The sequence below is a fragment of the Mesoplodon mirus genome, assembly GCF_964341445.2.
Source record: "Mesoplodon mirus genome assembly, chromosome: 19".
NCBI lineage: Eukaryota > Metazoa > Chordata > Mammalia > Artiodactyla > Ziphiidae > Mesoplodon > Mesoplodon mirus.
The window spans coordinates 55,483,999-55,504,120 of record NC_138995.1 but is presented as its reverse complement, the minus strand read 5'-3'; the positions used below and the strand labels follow the sequence as shown (position 1 = coordinate 55,504,120).

General features: G+C 51.2%; 1 protein-coding gene across 2 annotated transcripts; it reads right to left on the bottom strand.

The window, feature by feature from the left end:
* Positions 1 to 352: 352 nt before the first annotated feature.
* PVR (PVR cell adhesion molecule) lies at positions 353 to 14,778 on the bottom strand. 2 transcript variants are annotated; one of them, XM_082606195.1, is made up of 8 exons: positions 14,453 to 14,778; positions 11,313 to 11,672; positions 9,348 to 9,653; positions 7,816 to 7,933; positions 4,434 to 4,582; positions 3,404 to 3,532; positions 1,615 to 1,646; positions 353 to 1,026 (listed from the first exon to the last, which is right to left on the bottom strand). In XM_082606195.1, exons 1-8 carry the CDS (start codon positions 14,529 to 14,531, stop codon positions 955 to 957), a joined length of 1,245 nt encoding a protein of 414 aa, XP_082462321.1. In that variant the 5' UTR covers positions 14,532 to 14,778; the 3' UTR covers positions 353 to 954. The 2 variants fall into 2 exon arrangements, with proteins under 2 accessions (XP_082462321.1, XP_082462322.1); XM_082606196.1 differs by lacking the exon at positions 3,404 to 3,532.
* Between the last annotated feature and the right edge of the window lie 5,344 nt (positions 14,779 to 20,122).

The following is a 20,122-nucleotide window of genomic DNA, read 5'->3' as shown; positions in this document are numbered from 1 at the left end:
AGTGAAAGCGCTGAATCCTAACCGCTAGACCATCAGGGAATTCCCATCATAACTTTTATATACACTGGGAAACCAAAAAATCCGCGTGACTTGCTTTACTGCGATAGTCTGGAACTGAGCCCGCGATATCTCCGAGGTCTGCCTGTATTTTGTAGTTAAAAGAATTGAAAAGAGAGAGAAGTAAGACATGCCCTCCCCCTGGTGTCTGAGAACCCTGGGGCTTCGTGTCCTCGTGGCCCTCTTGATTCAGGGTCTTCCCTCCATGCCTTCGGTTCTGTCTCGCATGGTGACGGTCCATGCAAAACTCTGTCCCTCCTCAATTCCCACGAAAGATCCCCTCACACACAGCCACTCGAGGTGTAATAAATAAACTTTAATGAGGTGTTTGGGGGCTGGGGATGGACAAGGGGTTTATGTGGCAGCAAGGCAACCAGTCTCCCTTTGTGTCCCTGACGCTGTGGAGCCCCACTGGCCTTGTCACCCCCTTACCACTCCCATGCTGCTGGGTCGCATCTCTTTCCCATCCTTCTCTGTTCTGCATTCTCCCATCTGCCTAGAGAGAAGCCCCAAACCTTCTCACTTTCTCTTGCAGAGTGGCTCATGCCCTGCATTCTGGCCCAAGGTCTCTATCTCCCGAAGGTATTTTTTCCAACAGACAGTTCCCTCTCACACGTGCAGCGTAGTAAACCGTAACCGTGTGTAAACAGCTTTCCTGAGTTCTGTGACCCCTTATACTGAGTGATTCAACCTGAGGGTTGGTCTTGAGGACGCCTGAACTTGCACCCGCCCACTGTGTTGTGAGGCAGAGGGGACATTCTTGAGGTCTGGCAGGGGAAGGGTGGCCAGTCTCTCTGGGGGGAGACGTCATCCGTTGCGGTGGGGCGGGTGTCCAGCTGCGAGGCCCACCTCCTCACCAGCTCCAGTGAGGCCTCCCTCTGGTCAGGCCCAATGCTGTCACCTCGTGCCCTCTGTCTCTGGATCCTGGGGAGAGCTGGCATTACAGCCAACAGCTGAATAGATGACATTCTGGAAGGGGGAATACACAAACTCTAGCCTCAGGCCCTTCCAAAATAATTCTTCCTGCTGAAGCCCAGCATGCAAAGAGCTGCAGGCCTGCTCCTCTCCTGGCCCCTGGAAGCCAGGGCAGCACTTCTCCAGGTGTGGTCATGAGTAGGGAGGGGAGGGACGGGGTGCCTATGAAAATTCAGGTCCCCAGGTGCCAGCACAGACCCACCAGACCACTCTCAGGGGGTGGAGCCCAGGAACCTGCAGTATGTATGTATGTATGTATTTATTTAGGCATGCATGCATGCATGCATGCATGCATGCATGCCAGCCAGCCAGCCACACCGTGTGACCGCCAAGGAGTTCCTGGAACCTGCGTTTCAGCAAACCTTACAGGGGATTCTGCCCAGCAGGAAGGGTTTGGGAACTGATGCTTGAGGCCTTTGAAGAGAAGATCCAGGACCTGACTCCTGAGGCCGTGCTGGCTTTTGGTTAAGTGCTGCAGGTGCCCAGAGAGGCCTGGCCCCTCCTTGGGAAAGCCCACAGTGATTAATCTGTGGTTCATGCAGAATTCCCCCATACCCTCCTCAGCTCCAACACCACACCTACCCCATTAGCAGACGAGCTGTGCTGGTTCCAACCTGAGGAGACAGGAGGAGAAGTGGTCAGAAGTGAATGACAATGCTGGAAGGTATGGGAAGAAGGCACGTGTGGGTGACCAGGCCCCCTGAATTCTAAGTCCTGGCTCTGCTATTGATGTGGGGGAATTGCTTCCCAAAATGGTTTCTACATGTATAAAACACAACTGGGGTATAGGCTTCATCTAGTTATTCATTCAGTTATTAAGTATCCATAAGTATTGACTGAGCGCAGGCTCTGGAACCAGATGGAAGGGTTCAAATCCCAGCTCTGTCCTTTAGCAGCTGTGTGACCATGGGTAATTGACTTAACCTCTCTGTGCCTCAGTTTCCTCAACCATCAAACAGGGATTTATTCAGCAAATAGAAAATGTCTACTTTGTGCCAGGTGCATTCTAGGTGCCGGGGATATGGGTGTGGTGAGCAAAACAGACAGAAATCCCTCTTCTCATGGTGCCTATGGTAATAACAATAGGCATATTAGTAATAGTGATAATAATCATAGCTTATATATACACCCAGTGTGTGGCTTACAGGGTGCCAAATGCTGCACTAAGTACTGTACCTATATTATAAGGTACAGTCACTCCCATTTCACAGAGGAGGAAACTGAGTCAGAGAGAGTAAGGCATTTGCCCATGGTGATGCAATGAAGCGGTAGAGTGTGGGCTCAGATACAGGCAGTCTGGCTCTGGACGTCATGCATTCAGCAAACACTTACTCGGATGCCTCTTTTGTGCCCGACCCTGTGGTAGGTGGTGCTGAGGACACAGCCATGACCATGACACTCCTAGCTCTGCCCTCTTGGGGCTCCCAGTCCACTGGAGAGACAGACAAGTCCCCACACAGTGATGTCCCTGAGTGGGCAAGGCTGGGGTGGGGGAGCCCAGAGCAGGTGCTTGGCTCATTTCGGGAAAGATCAGGGAGGGCTTCCTGGAGGAGGGGGCCTCCCGCTGGGATGTGAGGAGGCCATTTTGTTTAGTGGTTGAAGGAACAAAGCTTTGTAGCCAACAGAACTGCCTTCTACTCTTGACTTTCCAGCTGTGTGCCAGCTGACAGGTGACGTCACCTCTCTGAGCAAACATTTCCTCATCTGTAAAATGGGCTCATCACGGGACTCTCTTTGCAGGGTGGTTGTGAGCATTCAAGGGGGTTGTGCGCAGAAAGTGCCTGGCATGGAGAAAGTGCTCAGCAAAATGTAGCTCTTTTGATTACAGAATTAGCCGCAGGGCTTTGCCAGAGGGAGCTGTGGGGATGCTGCCCCAGGCAGGAGAACAGGCTTGCAAAGCCCTTGAGGTGAGAGAACCTCAGATCCTTTTAGAGCTCGGGATCGGGGCACCAGTTCCTGCCACCCCTCTCCTTTCCATGAGAGCAGGGAGGGAGCCAGTCGTGAGCAAGACAGAGGGAAGAAAGCTGGGGTGGGGGTTAAATGTTATTCCACCCTCCATCCATCTGGAAGGAGCTCCTGCGTCACCTGGATTAAAAGCCAAATCCTTACTGTGGCCTTCGAGGACCTACAGGAGCTGCTCCCACTTTGTAAAATGAATCACTGATCGAGTGAGTCAGACTCCCTGGTCTCAGTGTCCTCGTCTGTCAAATGAGGGAACCTCATGGTATTGGGGTGAGGATTCAGTGAGAGGCTGCCATGTGGAAGGCTTAGTGCAGAGCCTGGCACATAGTAGGTGCTCAATTATGTTGGCTGTGGTGATGTTCATTTATGGCAGACAGGTGGGGGATGTTGCAAAAAAGAGGAGACTCACGGGAGTTTCTGTATTTCCAGAAATAAATCAGGAGCCCCAGCAGGAATAGACCAGCCAGGATGATAGTGAAAGTCAGGATGATAATGATCTCAGAGGACAAGCCCGAATGTGACGGCTCCCTGGGAAGTTCTGCAGGAAGAGAAGGAAGCACAGATTTAAGATGAGAGACTTCCGGCTTTTTACCTGCCCCCACAATATTACCCTTTGTTTTTTAAGGAAGCTACCACTCTGCTTCCCTCAGTCTATATGGTTTAGGTGGACTTGACCCCACCCTCTGGTTCCTAGGATGGGACCTGGGCCTGGCCAATCAGAGCATTCCATTCTCCCTGGCTACTGTGATTGGTTCATGGGGGTGGGGGTGGTCTGTGACTTAAGTTGAGCCAATGAGAGCCAGCCCTGGGATTTTGGCTAGATTATTGAAAGTGGTGTATTCTTTCCCTTGGGATTTCTAAACTGGTGGGCTGTGAGCCTATGGCTGCTGAGGACCATCTTACCTTCCTGCCAGGGAATAAAGCCAGCATAGAGAAAAGCAGAGACAAGAGAGGTCGAGAAAAGCAGAGACAAGAGAGGTCAAGAAAAGTTCCTGGGTTACACAGTTGGAGCACCTGGATCTAACCATACCTGAAGGTGTCTTTCCAATAAAGTCCCATTTTTGCTTGGACTGTTTTGAGTTGTGCTTCTATCAACTGCAAATGATAGAGTTCTGTCTAATATACACTTGGAAAGGCCTTCCTGAGTCCATTGGGAAAAGGCATCACACAACTACCCCAGCCTGGGTTTGCAGAGGGGCTGTGTCCAGGTGGCTGTACAATGGTTCCAATGGTACAGATGCTGAGTTAACAGAGAGTAAAGCTGATGCTGTTGAAACTTCCATGAGGGGGCTTAGGGGAAGGATGGGAGCTAGAAAGCATTCTTGTGGCTGAGGGACTCATTTAACCAGGGATCACCTCTAAACTCCTCCTTCAGAGGGAATCCTACTGCGATTTCTTCTTTTGATCTTTCTGTTCTCCCCACCCAGGGGGCTTCTTACCTGTGACCAGGACGGTCACTTCTGCCTGGCCAGCCCCTAGGGCGTTGGTGACAAGGCAGATGAAAGTCGTGTTGATGGACTCGTCCACAGTATGGATCAGGAGCTGGGCGCCCTGGGCCACAGCAGAGGGTGGCAAGGGTCCCATGGTCCTAGGAGAGACAGATGGGTGCGGAAGTGGCCTCGGTTGGAGGCCTAGAATAACAGGTGATGGGGCACTCGCTGTATGCCAGGGATACAGAAACCCTCACGCCGTCTACAGTACAGGTTGAGAGCAAGCCTGGAGTTCCCCCAGCTCTGCCTCTCACACTCCCATCCAGCCAGTCGGCAGATCCTGTCTGCCCCACCTTCAAAATCTAGCCTGAGTCTGACGACTCCTCAGGGCCTGAGCAGAGGCCCGAAGGAGGTGAGGGTGAGCCATGTGGGTACCGATGGGAAGAGCATTCCAGGCATAGGGAACAGTGTATGTGAAGACCCTGAGGTGACAGCGTAACTGTAGTGTTTGAGGATCTACAAGGAGGCCACTATGGATATAGAGGCGAGAGCAAAGGACCACGGCCACCACCCTGGTCTGTTCCCCCTACGCCTGGGGGAACCTTCTCACTGGGCTCCCTATTTCCACCCCCACTCCCACCCCGCTCTGGCCCCCACTCAGCATCTGAGAGACCTTGTTAGAACTAAGTCAGCTCGGGGACTTCCCTGGTGGCGCAGTGGTTAAGAATCCGCCTGCCAGTGCAAGGGACCCGGGTTCAAAGAAGCCCGAGCACCGCAACTAAGAGTAGCCCCCGCTCACCGCAAGTAGAGAAAGCCCGTGCGCACCAACGAAGACCCAATGCAGCCAAACATAAATAAAATAAATAAAATTAAAAAAAATTATATATATAAAAAAAGAACTGGACTTCCCTGGTGGCGCAGTGGTTGAGAGTCCGCCTGCCGATGCAGGGGACGCGGGTTCGTGCCCCGGTCCGGGAAGATCCCACATGCCGTAGAGCGGCTAGGCCCGTGAGCCATGGCCGCTGAGCCTGCACGTCCGGAGCCTGTGCTCCTCAACGGGAGAGTCCACAGCAGTGAGAGGCCCGCGTACCGTGAAAAAAAAAACCCAAAAAAAGAACTAAGCCAGCCTAAGTCCCTCCTCTGTCCAGAGCCCTCCAGTAAAGGAAAAGTCCTTAGCACGGGCACAGGTCCCACATAGGTTGGCTCCCTGATGCCACTGACCCCTTTGCTCTCGCCTCTATATCCATGGTGGCCTATCTCTTGATCCTCGAACACTCCAGTTACGTTCCCACCTCAGGGTCTTCACATATGCTGTTCCCTATGCCTGAATGCCCTTCCCATCGGTACCCACACTGCCCACCCTCACCTCCTTCAGGCCTCTGTTCAGACGTCACCTTTGTGACGCCTTCCTTGGCCACCCTCTTTCAACTGCAGTGACCCCCTTCTCACCCTCCTCCTCTGCTTTATCTTTTCCATGGCATTTATCACCACCTGACACACTCTGTTCTTGACAACGTTATCTTGTTTACTTTTTGAAATTAAAAAAAATATTTTATCTTGGCCACGCCCTGCGGCTTGTGGGATCTTAGTTCCCCGACCAGGGATTGAACCCCGGGCCCCTGCAGTGAAAGTGCAGAATCCAAACCACTAGACCACCAGGGAATTCCCATGTTATCTTGTTTAATTGTTTCTCTCCCCCATCAGAATGGGAGCTCTGAGAGGGGAGGGAATTTGGTCTATTTTATTTACCAAGGTTTGTGGGTCAGCAGCATCTGGCACACAGAGTAAGCAGTCAAGAAACACTGGTTTAATGGATGGAGGAGGTGCAGGCATGGATTTGGGCTGCAGAGCTGGCATAGAAACCTGGCTGTGTGGCTTGTGAGCCTGAATCATGGCGCTTTGGGGCAGGAAGGTAACGGCCAGCCATCAATACCAATTGAAAACCTTTGATCGGCAGTTCCTCTGGCCAACCGTTGAGACACGACTGTGGCTGTCCACAGAGATGGACAGAGGGGGATGCTCACCACCATGGCATTTGCATAGTTGAAAACAGGAGAGCACCTCCGTATCCCCATTTGGGATTGGTTAAATCACTGAAGGGCTCATCTATGACGGAATCCCAGCACCATGAAGAAGGGGGCTGTGGGTATTTTGAAATGCATAAAAGATAAGGACTGTTGGCTAGATGGAGACAGGAATGGACTGATGGGCAGGAATGTGATAAAGAAGTACATGAAAATATCAGAGGGAGAATCCATGTGGTGGGGTTTTTGAGTGTTCACTGGAAAATCCTTACAACTTTTCTGTATGTGTGAAAATTTTCCTCATAAAGTGTTGAGGGAAAATAGATCTATGTGCCTTGACATGGAGAGGTGTTCATGAGATACAGGAAAAAAAATTTAAAGTTTTTGTTTAGAAATATTGGGAAAAAAGACGGGAAGGATATATAACAAAGGGTAACAGTGGAGGTGTTCTGGAGGTGATTGGGTACATGACGACAGGTGCTGTTTTCTTCTTTTTACTCATAACTATATTGTCTAAAGTTTCTATAATGCTAAGTTATTTTTGAAATAAGAAAAAAAGGCCCAACAAAAATTACATAAAACATGGGACTTCCTTGATGGCGCAGTGGATAAGACTCTGCACTCCCAGTGCAGGGGGCCCGGGTTCGATCCCTGGTTGGGGAACTAGATCCCACATGCCGCAACTAAGAGTTCACATGCCGCAACTAAGGAGCCCGTGTGCCGCAACTAAGACCCGGAGCGAGCAAATAAATAAGTTAAAAAAAATTACATAAAACAGTTGACCCCTTTGCCTTCATCTCCCCCCGCTTGGAACCCCAGCCTCGGGATGAACTGGAGATTTTCTCAGTACTCTGCCCCTCAGTCAAGAGAACGGGAACGGGACAGGATTTGCTCTGTGAGAGGTGACTGGGCAGGTAACACGTGATGGCTGGGGAGGTAGCACAGCCCAGAGGTTAAGGGGATCAGGTTGGGAGCGAGACGCCGATGGGAGGCTCACCTCTGTGCCCCATGGCTGTGTGCCCGGGCAGATGATGGCAGCTCCTGCGGCCCACTTAATCTTTAATCCAGGCCTGGCCATAGTGCAGACTGTGCCTGGAGTGTGGGGATCATGTGGGTTCAAGCTAAGTACAGCAGGCACGCCATAAAGAGCAGGTGTGTCAGCACACTTGGACTAAAGCACCTCATAAACTCCGCGCATGCAAGACAGACATTTTCCTGGGAGCCTACAGTTGACTGCTTGCTCTCTTTTTACTTTCCTGCCTACACCCTTCCTCCCTCAGACCCAGGAGTCGTCCCCAACCCCCTCATCTCTCAGGACCCAGGTGGCTGGGTTCCCATCCCCTCCTCCCTCTGACCCAGGAACTCACGTGTTCCAGTTATAACCTGTGGGCTCTGGTTTGCTGCGGACGTCACAGTGCAGGGAGGCCTCACTACGGCCGATGTACCAGTTGCCATCATAGCCGGATATGGAGACCTCGGGGGGGTCTGGAGGAAATAGATACACAGGCTCAGAGAAAGAGAACCTTCAGAGGGGCCTAAAGATAATTGGGATTCATGTCACAACGGGAAAAGGGCCTTGGTGGGTTTTGGGGAACAGCTCAAAGTGCAGAGGCCTCCGAGGGGTCTGGGGCGATGGGTTCTACCCCCCCGGCTCTGAGAACAGAAGTCTGGGAGTCCTCAGCAGGGTGCCAGGAGGTGGGGCACAGAGAGGGCTTCTCAGGACCTGCTTCTCTCTATTGGTTTTCCTAGGTAAAGCCAGATCCTGGTGTGCCTGGGCTGTCCTGTGAGAAGAGGCTTCCTGGCCGCTCATAATACACAGGAATGTATTCAAGGCTCTGATAAGTCCCACAGGAAAGAATCCCGGATGACCCTGTTTCAGCCTGCTGCTTATCCAACTCAAATGTGATCGACAGGGGAGATTTTCAAAGTCCCCAGAGGGAAGGCCAATGAGACAGGGTGTTTGTGTGTGAGGTGGGGGGGGGGTGCTGAGGGAATCAGTATGGCACCTACTGGGGAGGGAGTATTTGGTATAGACAGTGATGGGAGGACACAGCCCGTAGACGAGCCAGTGTAGACAACAGTGGGCTAGAGAGAAGTATAGCCTACACTGGAGCCAGTGTAGACCTCTCTCCTGGGGATCCATTGTAGACAATGTTGTGGGTCGGTGTGAGAGAGTGCCTGGGAGAACCCGTGTAGAAAATGCAGGGTTTCAGTGCAGCAGTGGTCACGGGCGCCTCTCTAGACAACACAGGGAACAGTGCCAACTCCCCACTGGTGTAGACAGTGAGGGCAGCGCTGTCTGGGGCCCAGAGGAGCCAGTGTAGATGGTTGATAAGGCAGGGTAGAAAACGGACAAGGGAGTTGGTGTAGATGGTGGGGAAGTGGTGTAGCAGTGTGCACAAGGTCAGTGTGGACGGTTGCCCAGGGAAGCAGGTGTAGGCACTGTGTGTAGATTGGGCTCAAAGGAGCCCATACGGGGCGTCAGTGTAGGCAGTGGCCAGGGTAGACAATCAGGGAGCAGTGTGGACTGTGGCCTAAGAAGCTGGTATAGGCCTTTCCTGGCGGTCCAGTGGTTAAGACTCTGTGCTTCCACTGTAGGGGGCACGGGTTCAATCCCTGGTTGGAGAACTAAGATCCCACATGCCACGTGGTGCAGCCAAAAGAAAAAAAAAAAAAAGCGGGTATAGACAATGAAGGACAGTGCCGTTCGTGGCCCAGGGGAGCCGGTGTAGACGATGTGCGGACGGGGGTAGGCAGTAATCAGGGAAGCCAGTGAGGATGATGGGGGTGATGTTGGAAGTGGCCTGGGTGTGGGGGGGGTCAGTGTAGACAATGGTGGGGGAGGGTGGAGACAGTCTGGCAGCCCCTCCTGTCCTTGCTCACACTTGGGTCCACTCACAGGGCACGGTGAGGGTCACGGGCAGCACCACCTGCTCCTCGAAGCTCTCGTGTTGCACTCTGCAAGTGACGTTCTTGCCATCCATATGGCTGGAAGGCATTAAGGTTAAGAGACTGATGACGGTGACAGTGCCGGGCAGGGGCCCTGGCACCTGGCTTGTATTGGCCATCTTGTCCAGGGGCGGGGACCAGGAGATGCGGGCGGGCGGGCGACCCCCCATGGAGATGCAGTGGGCCACGGGCACAGGCTCCAGGCTGAGCTGGCTGAGCGGGATCTCCTGGGTCTCAGCCTTGTTCTGGGGCTGGGCTGGTGGAAAGAAGCAAAAGGGACGGGTCACTCCTCACCTGCAGTCATTCAACCAACATCTCAGCAGCAGAGAAGGGCGGCTCATTGAGGGGACAGGATGCGGCCAGGTTCAAATCCCAGCTCTGCCCCTGAGCAGTAGGGTGGCCTTGGGCAAGTCCGTGCCTCAGTTTCCTTGTCTGTCAACTGGGTATAATGAGAGGATCACCGGTGATGAGAATTTGCAGGTAAAGCTCTTAAAATGGTACTTGGCGTGTAATAAGTGCTCAGTATATGTTATTATTATTGGTAATGGAACACATTGCCTGGCTCTGTGATGGGCAGTGTTGAGGACCCAGCAACGACGGAGACAACCCCACCCCTGCCTTCATGGGGTGGACTGTCCAAGGGGAAGACAGACTTCCCGAGGCAGTGATGACTCAGAGTGGGCAAGGCTGGGATGGGGGAACCCAGAAGGGGTGCCTGAATCTGGGGGGCGGGGTTACGGAGGGCTTCATGGAGGAGAGGGAGGGATGAGCCGTGCCCTGGAGGTTCAGAGGGAAAGTGACTGGCTCAAGGTTACACGGGTGTCAGCGACAGAGCTGGACCTCCCCCACAAGATCTGTCTGACTCCAAAACTACCTTGACCATTTCTTAATCATTCTGGTGATTCCAGGACCTGGGGTTTCACTTGGTTCCTTTCGCCTCAGTACCTGTGTTCTTGTTACTGAAGATTTCTCTTTAATTTGACTCATTGGTTCTGTTTTACCCTCATCCTAAATCATAAGACCTGAAGTCCCAAGTTTTCTGAAATGACGACAGTTGCCTTTGGTTGGGTACTGTGTGCCAGGCACTGTTCCAAGCACTTAATCTTTCCTGAGTCATTCGTGCAAGGCCCGGGACAGTTCCTGGCACATAAGCAGAAAAGAAACGTCAGCTCTTATTCATCCTCGTAGCGGATCTCCATTTCACAGACGAGGAAACGAGCGAGGCACAGAGATTTTGTACTCAGCTGCCAAGAGGAGGGCCTGTCATATTTTCCCTGGTGCTCATAAAAATGAACACATGGTTCCGTGACAATGCCAAGGGTGTCCCCCCGCCCCCCCACTGGGTATCAGAATCCCCTCCTCCCAGTCTGTCTATCTCAACTCTCCCTTCCTCACCAAAGGGAGTAACAACAACTGACCCCCTATCACCAGCTCACAGAGGCCTCTGCTTTAAGCAGTTCACCTGGATACACTCCCGGGACCCTCAGGACAGCTTTCTGAAGGCAGCACTGTTGTTACTAAGCCTATTTTACAGATGAGGAAAGGAGGTTCCCAAGCTGGTAGCGGCTTTTCCGCTTTCCAGGGCCCTTCCAGTCCCCACCCCTTTCTTGCGCCAGCCACTCCCCAGCACCCCCAGCCCCTCCATCCCCTCCATCCCCTCCATCCCCTCGGCCCTCAGTCTCCAAGATCTTACTTCCCAGCATCTCTAGTACTCTCTTTTGGTCCTCCAGCCCTTCCCCGCTCTAATCTCCCCTTCTGCATCCCCGCCCCATCATTGCCCGACCTCCTTCTTTTGTCCCCGCGGAATCTCTGCTCGGGAGGGAATCTCCCTCCCTCCCGGGCCCTTCCCTCTCTTCGCTTACCTCCCTACCCCGCCCCACACCCCTCCCTTTCGGCCCCCCTCCTCCCGGCTCACCGAGCACCCGGAGCCAGGTTCGGGCGCTCCTGTCGCCGTTGGGGAACGTGGCGAACTGGCAGGTGTAATTGCCTTCATCTTCGGCGCGCAACCCCCGCACGGCCAGCGATGCGTCTCGCAGTTCCACGCCTGGCCTGGCGGCCACGAACTCCAACCGGCCGGGCTCCGGGAAGCTGGGGCCCTGGGTGGGGTGGAAGACCGCCACGCTGCGGGCGGCCTCCGCCAGCTTCTGCCGAGTCCAGGTCACCTGCGTCACCGTCACGTTGTGCCCCAGCGGCTGCAGTTTGCACGGCAGCTCCGTGGTGTCGCCCAGGAAGCCGCGCACCTGGGCTGGGGCCAGCACTCCGACTGTCTTGGTCCCTGCGGGGAAACGCGGGGCGAGTCACACCTGGGTGTCCCTGATCTGGATGGGGAGAGGTCGCTCACCTGGGCCTTGAAGCCCCTTAGTTGGGAGTGTGTGTGGGGAGGGGGGACGGAGGTGGGGAGGGTCAGTCCGGATCCAGGGGTGAGGGTGAGGGCGGCTTGACTGGGTCTGCAACCGGGTCGCTCCCGTTCAGTCGGGCTGTTTTTACCGTATTTCCTCTATCTCAGCATTATCAGTTTTTAAAATTGTGGTCAATATTGTGGTTAAAAAATTAAAATTGCCACTTAAACCATTTTAAAACATACAGTTCAGTGGCAGGAAGTACATTCACGATGTGTGCAACCACCACAAACTGTTTCATCACCCCTGAGTCATCAATTTTAAGATGCCATTTACATACAGCACGACCCATCCTCAGTGGTTAGAGCATCCTGGATTTAGAGGTGTGGAAAGGGGAAGAAACTCTAGGTCTTAGAATATATGAAATAAAGTATTACTGCTATTACTCTGTGCGGACTCAGGTTGGGAAAATGTTTGTAGGGGATCCTAGCACAAGAAGGGAGGTGATCATAGCCCCAGTGTTTTGGATCCCCTCAGATCTCTGCTGTGAGGCTTCCGGCAGTTTCCTTAACCTCTCTGATTCTTTTTCCTAGTTTGTAAAATGGGACTAAGAACAGTTAACATTCACGGGTTGCTTACAAACATCAGGGGCTGTTCTGAGCACTTTACACATCTCCCAGCATTCAGGCCTTAAACAGCTCCTTGAGGTAGGCACTACCGTCAGCCCCACTTTATAGAGAGGGAAAGCAAGGCACAGAGTCTTGTGCTCCAGGTCACACAGAGCACAAGTGGCAGAGGTGGATTTGAACCTGGGCCATCTACAATTAAGACTCCTGATCTCTCATCCACCAGGCTCCAGATGAAAATCTTTCTGCCCAGGGCCCCCTGCACATAGTAGGTCCTCAATATGTGTTGGCTTTTATCGATATCAAGAAACACAATGCTGTGCGTCCTTAATAATAAGGATAAGGGACAAGGTGAGAAGGAGTTAAGTGCTTTGACTCTCAGTCCTACTACTCACTAGCTGTGGCCTTTGTGCTGCTGGTTTCACTCATCTGAGCCTCAGTCTCCTCATCTGTAAAATGGGGGTGGTTATAACCTAAGAGGGTGTTGGGAGGACTAAATGAGGGAATTTATGTAAAGGGATTAGATATGCCAAGCACCCTATACAGGGGAATACTATAATTATTGTTATGAGGAAGAGGAGGCTGGGAGGTAGTGGACTGGGGTGCTTGGAGCATGCTGTGTTGAGGGAGGGCACGGTCTGGACACGAGGGGATTGTGGAGTGGTGAGCATGCTAGTCTGGCTTCGAATGCCAGCTCCACCATGGACATGCTGTGCAGCTCTGGGCAAGTGAGTCTCCTTCTCTGATGAGTCTCTGGGAACTCCGGTTATGAGCTGCCGACTTAGGCTTCATGGGTGAAAAGAAAACACCCAGGCTTTCAGCAAATTGTCTCTCTGAGAATGACATGTCACCCTTCCAGAAAGTCTTCTAGTCTGCCTTCTGTCTGCATCCTCCATGCCCTGGGTCCAAAATCCTGGCTCTAGCAATGACATCCTGATGTGGCTCACCTCTTTTCTTTGGTTTTTCTCCCTCCACGAGGCAAGACCACCCTGGGCAAATGAGTCTCCTTCTCCTTCTCTTGATGGCAAGACCGCTATGAGGATGAAACTGGATGAAGTGGCCTTTCTCTGGCTTCGTACTCTGAGTAATAGCCAGGCCCAAGCTCCACTGTGTGACAGGCACTGGGCTGCTCCCTTAGGTGAGGCCTTCTCCAACCCTCTCCAAGGGCCCATGAGATCCACACTGGGAGCACCTGTATTTTCATCCCCATTGGTCAGAGGGGGCACGTGAGCCTTGCAGGCTCAAGCTACTTGCCTGAGCTAACCAGCAAGTGAGGGGCAGAGCCTGGCTTGAGACCTTTTGGGACATGGCCAGACTCTGGTTTCCCCGAGCCTGCATTCAGTGTTGTTATTGTTCACGTGAATTATCGTTATCATTAATTGTTCTTCTCCAGTGCATCTGACCTAGCTCAGCATCTTCCCAAGACACGGTCTTAAACTAGGTAGGTAGAATTCCACCCCCTGCCCCGTCCCCAACACACATTTTATGGAAACAGAGAGCTTAGGTTACTTTCCTGAGCTCACACATGTATTAAATGCCCAAAGCTATTTTGAGCCCACCGCCCTCTGACATCAGTGCTGTATCCCCAGTAACTTGGAAGGCTGCCCATAGTAGTAACTCTATAATAAACGTGTGTGGGATGAATGCATGCATGAATGAACGGCCATGTCCTTAGAGTCAGACGTGTGGGGTCGAACGGCAACGGGGTTATGTGCCGCTGCTCCCTCCCCCCGCATCAAGCATCCCCTGTCTTTGTCAGCGGGTTATTGGGGGCTGGGGAGAAGGGTCCGCTTGTAGCGAGCGGGGTCGAGAGGTTTGGTGCCGGGGCGTGAGTCGCCTTCCACCTTATTTTTTCCCGGAGGCTGGCCCGCCCCGCCCTTCAGAAATCTCCCGAGGTCCGGTGGCTTTCCAGGAAGCTGTCAGGAGAGTCCGCCCTGGCCCGGCGTTTCTCCATCCCTGGGGCGGAGGGGAGCACAAAGCGAAGGGCGAAGGGCGGTGCGCTCTACCTTGGGGAACCCAGGGGGCCGGGCCCAGGTGGGTGGGGAGGGAGAGGGGGAGCAGGGGCCGCTCGACCGCGTGGGGTCACTCACCGGCTTCCGAGGCCGCCCAGAACAGCGACAGCAGGGACAGCAGCAGCGGCGGCCAAGCTAAGGGAGTGGCTCGGGCCATGCTGGGCTCGCCGCCGCCTCCTCCGCTCGCCCTGCCAGTCGCGCGGCCGCCGCAGGTCCCGGTCAGAAATCCGGGCGTCACTCAGCCGCCGAAGCCTAGGGGAGGGAAGGGAGAAGTTCTCCTCCTTCCCTCCTCAGACTTGCAGCGGGGAAGAAGTAGAGAAGAAGTAGAGCTGGGCTCCCGGGTCCCCGCCCGCTCCCGGGGCTCCCGCCGAGGCTCCGGTACTGCCCCTCCCTCCGCGCCTGCGCTGACACTCGTCACTACGGCAGCATCACGAGGAGGTGGGTTCTGATGCGAGGAAGCTTCGATATAAGGATCCCCATGTGACAGGCGAGGAAACTGAGGCACACAGAGAGGTTCAGCGACTTTCTAAAGTTCAAGATTGGCGAGGGGCAGAGCAGAGATTCGAGTCTATAGTCGGGACAGATCCTGAGTTCCTAAGCTCAAAAGCTTAAACCCCCTGGGTTCATATTGGGCAAGTTGCTTCTCCTCCTGAGGCCTCAGTTTTCTCATCTGAAAAATGGACAGGATAACAGCACTCACCTCACGGGAGGGTTTGTAAGACTTAAGCAACTGCTTAGCCCAATTCCTGGTATATCGTTTGTACTCAATAAACAGCTCTCACTATGACAACGACTGTTGCTTTACAGTTATCATCAAATAATAATGCTGGTGAGAATGATGGCGCACTCATTTTTCATTCCGTAGATATTTTATTGAACCAGGCAGCATTCCAGGCACAGGGGCTGCAACAGAAAATAAAAGACAAAAATCCCTGATTTCGTGAAGCCCACCTTCTGTCGGAGGGAAACAAACCATTAACAGATCAATACACAGAACAGCATCATGTCTAGATGGTGATGATGGTTAGGGAACAACATATCGAAGGGAGAGAGATGAGAGAGACCAAGACAGAGACAGAGGAATGGGAGAGGAATGGAGGTAAACACACTCAGAGATGGCCACTGGGAGATGGGGAGAGAGAAAGAGAAAAGACACAAAGATAGAGACACAAGACAGATAGTGAGATGGGAGAGAATCGAGAGGCAACAGAGAGACCCAGAGAGCCCTATGCTGATACGGAGCTTGGGAGACTTCGTGGTCCCCGGCCCTGTCCATCCTAGTCATGATCCCCACCTGGCCCACTAGCAGCTCTGACCCTTGTTCTGTGACATCCCCTTATCTTTATAGAAAATTCCCCCTTTGGGCTTTGGCCAGTTTGGAGGGTTCTGTTCCCTGCTGCCCTCTCTGACTTGGCCCCAGAGCCCACTCCTGGCACACAGCTGTGGGTGGGTGGCTCTGATGCATGGTGTCTCTCACTCTGCATGTATGTAGGTGAATTTCTGAATGGAAATGTGGGAGCTGGTCTCTGGGAAATCTCTGAATTTTCTGGCACTCTTGTTCTGGGCTTCTGAGTTATTTCCAAATCGGGAAATTGTGGCCGCTGCTATGTTTCTCCTCTGGACCATGATGTCACCTCTGGGGTTCCCCCTCCTCCCAGGGCTCCCAGCTATGCTTACTGTGGTTGCAGCAGCCTCCTCTCTGACTCTGGATGGTCAGAGGCTTCCCTCTTTCTCCCCTGCCAATGTTTGGACTTCAGATTTGGGGCCCACCTCACCCCGTATTCTGCCTCTTCCCCACTGGACATCTGACTTCTCGGTGACAGGAGTGGGGCCTCTGTCTGAAATCAAATCATTAGAGCCTTGGTCCTGAACAATTCCACGCAATGCAGATGATACAGCCTCCGTTACTGAAGCTCAAAATTGGGGTCAAGGCAGGGCTGAGGGTTAGGGATGGGGTAAAGGTTAGGGATGAACTCAAAGTTGGGGTCAAGAAAAGGGAGGTTCTCAGGGATAGGGTTAAGATGTGGTGAGTGTCAGTAGGAGGGGGAGGGCCTTTGGTGACTGGTATTCCCGGGGGAAAAACCCTTTGAGTCCATAAATACTTGGGAAGGCCAAAAGGTCCAGGCTGTCAAAATTGCTGAATTAAATAAAAAGTCTTGTTGCAGGTCTGGATGAGGCTGGGTGAGGACGTGATGGAAGGAGATGGGTGCCAGCTGGAATGGGTGGGTTGAGTTAAGGAGTTGTCTGGTTCCACTGACGGCCCCTCTGCTTGCTCCTTTCCACCTCTGAGCCCTGAGGGGTGGTCTGGGGTCTCATTGAAACCACCCTCCTCTGGTTCCCACAGCTCCCTGGGCTCTGCCACCATGGCCCTTTGCTCTTTGTATTCATTCAATGAATACATATTTATTGAGCACCTACTATGTGCTCGGCCCTGTCCTGAGTGCTGAAGATACAGTAGTGAGCAAGAGACAAAGTTCCTGTCTTCCTGGAGGTGGCATGCTGGATGGGAGTTGGGAAGAGAAAATAAAAAAGTAGACAGGTACTCTATATACTAGGAGATGGTAAAAGCAATGAAGAAAAATAAGAGACGGTAAGGAAACAAGGAAGAATTTCTTCAATATTCCTCCTTTGTGGCTGCCCAACACTTTTGACTCTCCTCCCTCCAGCTTCCCCTGCATGTCCCTCCTTCCCAAGGCAGAAACAAACAAACCAAAAAACCCTCACAGCTTTAGTGTTTCAACAGGTACAAGCCTGTGAACTAGGTGTCACCAATTGACTTGCATTTGGAGGGGACAACACAAGCCAGTTCTGAGCAGATGTTTTAAAGTTATGGCCTGGCTCATCCACTGTTCTTCTTTGGTTCCCATAACTACCTGTCCCAGATGGGGCTGCTGCTCCTGCCATGGTCCCAGGACAAAGAAGATGTGTGAAGAAGAGCCATAGCTGACCTGCTGTCAGTGTGTAACATGAGTGAGAAATTGATGAGCAAATCATCAGGATTTGGGGGTTGTTTGTTATTAAAGCAAAATCCAGTGAAAGCTGACTGATAGGAAAATCATCTCTGAGATGGGGTGTTGAAACCTAAATGAAGTCAGCTCCATGATTGCCTGGGGATAAAGTATTTCAGGCACAGGAAGAAGCAAGTGCAAAGGCCCTGAGGCACAAACCTGCTTGCTGACTTGACAGAGGGGCCAGTGTGGCTGGAGTAGGAAGAGTAATGGGAAGTATGAGGAACAGTTCAGAGAGGTAGGAAGAGGTCAGATGTTATTAGACTTAGTGGGCCATGGTAAGATGTTGATATTTTACAGAGGTGGGAAGACCTTGGAGGGTTTTAAGCTGATGTGATCACACTTGTGTTTTATCTTCCCGGACTGGGCTGGAACCTGCATCCCCTGCACTGGCAGGCAGATTCTTAACCACTGCGCCACCAGGGAAGTCCCCAGACTTGTGTTTTTTTTCTTTCAGACTTGTGTTTTAACAGGATCCCTCTGGCTGCCCTGTGGGGAACAGGCTGTAGTGGGTGGCAGGTTGAAGCCAGTGGGGAAGTGACTGCAATGGTCCAGGTGGGAGGTGATGGAGGATCATTGCTGGGTGGTGGAAGGGGAGGTGAGACGAAGTGGTTGGATTTGAATGTAATTTGAAGGTAGAGACCCAGGGATTTGCTGAAAGATTGGATGTGGGGCATGAAAGAAACCTCTCTTTCCCACCGAGGACTCCATGCTCCTGGCCTGAGGGAAGGAGGAAGTGCTTTTGACTGAAACGGGGACAATGGGTAGAGCAGCAGGTTTGGAAGGAAAAGCAAATTTGGTTTCAGACTTGCTTCTTTGTGTCTTCCTGTCAAGACTCTAAATTCCTTGAGGGCTGGGACCAGTTCTAGACATTTTTCTGTCCTCAAGTGCCAAAATATCTATTGAAAGAATAAACAAGTGAATGGAGAGGGTAGACAGCAGAAGCAAGGAGAACTACAGTCCTGCAGCCTGTGGAACAAAAACCACATTCACAGAAAGATAGACGATGAAAAGGCAGAGGGCTATGTACCAGATGAAGGAACAAGATAAAACCCCAGAAAAACAACTAAATGAAGTGGAGATAGGCAACCTTCCAGAAAAATAATTCAGAATAATGATAGTGAAGATGATCCAGGACCTCGGAAATAGAATGGAGGCAAAGATCGAGAAGATGCAAGAAATGTTTAACAAAGACCTAGAAGAATTAAAGAAAAAACAAACAGAGATGAACAATACAATAACTGAAATGAAAAATACACTAGAAGGAATCAATAGCAGAATAACTGAGGCAGAAGAACGGATAAGTGACCTGGAAGACAGAATGGTGGAATTCACTGCTGTGGAACAGAATAAAGAAAAAAGAATGAAAAGAAATGAAGACAGCCTAAGAGACCTCTGGGACAACATTAAACACAACAACATTCACATTATAGGGGTCCCAGAAGGAGAAGAGAGAGAGGAAGGACCCGAGAAAATATTTGAAGAGATTATAGTCAAAAACTTCCCTAACATGGGAAACGAAATAGCCACCCAAGTCCAGGAAGTGCAGAGAGTCCCATACAGGATAAACCCAAGGAGAAACACGCCGAAACACATAGTAATCAAATTGGTAAAAATTAAAGACAAAGAAAAATTATTGAAAGCAGCAAGGGAAAAATGACAAATAACATACAAGGGAATTCCCATAAGGTTAACAGCTGATTTCTCAGCAGAAACTCTACAAGCCAGAAGGGAGTGGCATGACATATTTAAAGGGAAGAACCTACAACCAAGATTACTCTACCTGGCAAGGATCTCATTCAGATTCGATGGAGAAATCAAAAGCTTTACAGACAAGTAAAAGCTAAAAGAATTCAGCACCACCAAACCAGCTCTACAACAAATGCTAAAGGAGTTTCTCTAAGTGGGAAACACAAGAGAAGAAAAGGACCTATAAAAACCCAAAACAATTAAGAAAAATGGTAATAGGAACATACATATCGATAATTACCTTAAACGTGAATGGATTAAATGCTCCAACAAAAAGACACAAGCTCGCTGAATGGATACAAAAACAAGACCCATATATATGCTGTCTACAAGAGTCCCACTTCAGACCTAGGGACACATACAGACTGAAAGTGTGGGGGTGGAAAAAGATATTCCATGCAAATGAAAATCAAAAGAAAGCTGGAGTAGCAATACTCATATCAGATAAAATAGACTTTAAAGACTGTTATAAGAGACAAGGAAGGACACTACATAATGATCAAGGGATCAATCCAAGAAGAAGATAGAACAATTATATATGCACCCAACATAGGAGCACCTCAATACATAAGGCAACTGCTAACAGCTATAAAAGAGGAAATCGACAGTAACACAATAATAGTGGGGGACTTTAACGCCTCACTTACACCAATGGACAGATCATCCAAACAGAAAATTAATAAGGAAACACAAGCTTTAAAGGACACAATAGACCAGATAGATTTAATTTATATTTATAGGACATTCCATCCAAAAACAGCAAATTACACTTCTCAAGTGCTCATGGAGCATTCTCCAAGATTGATCACATCTTGTGTCACAAATCAAGCCTCAGTAAATTTAAGAAAATTGAAATCATAACAAGCACCTTTTCTGACCACAACACTATGAGATTAGAAATCAATTACAGGGAAAAAACCATAAAAAAACGCAAACACATGGAGGCTAAACAATATGTTACTAAATAACCAAGAGATCACTGAAGTAATCA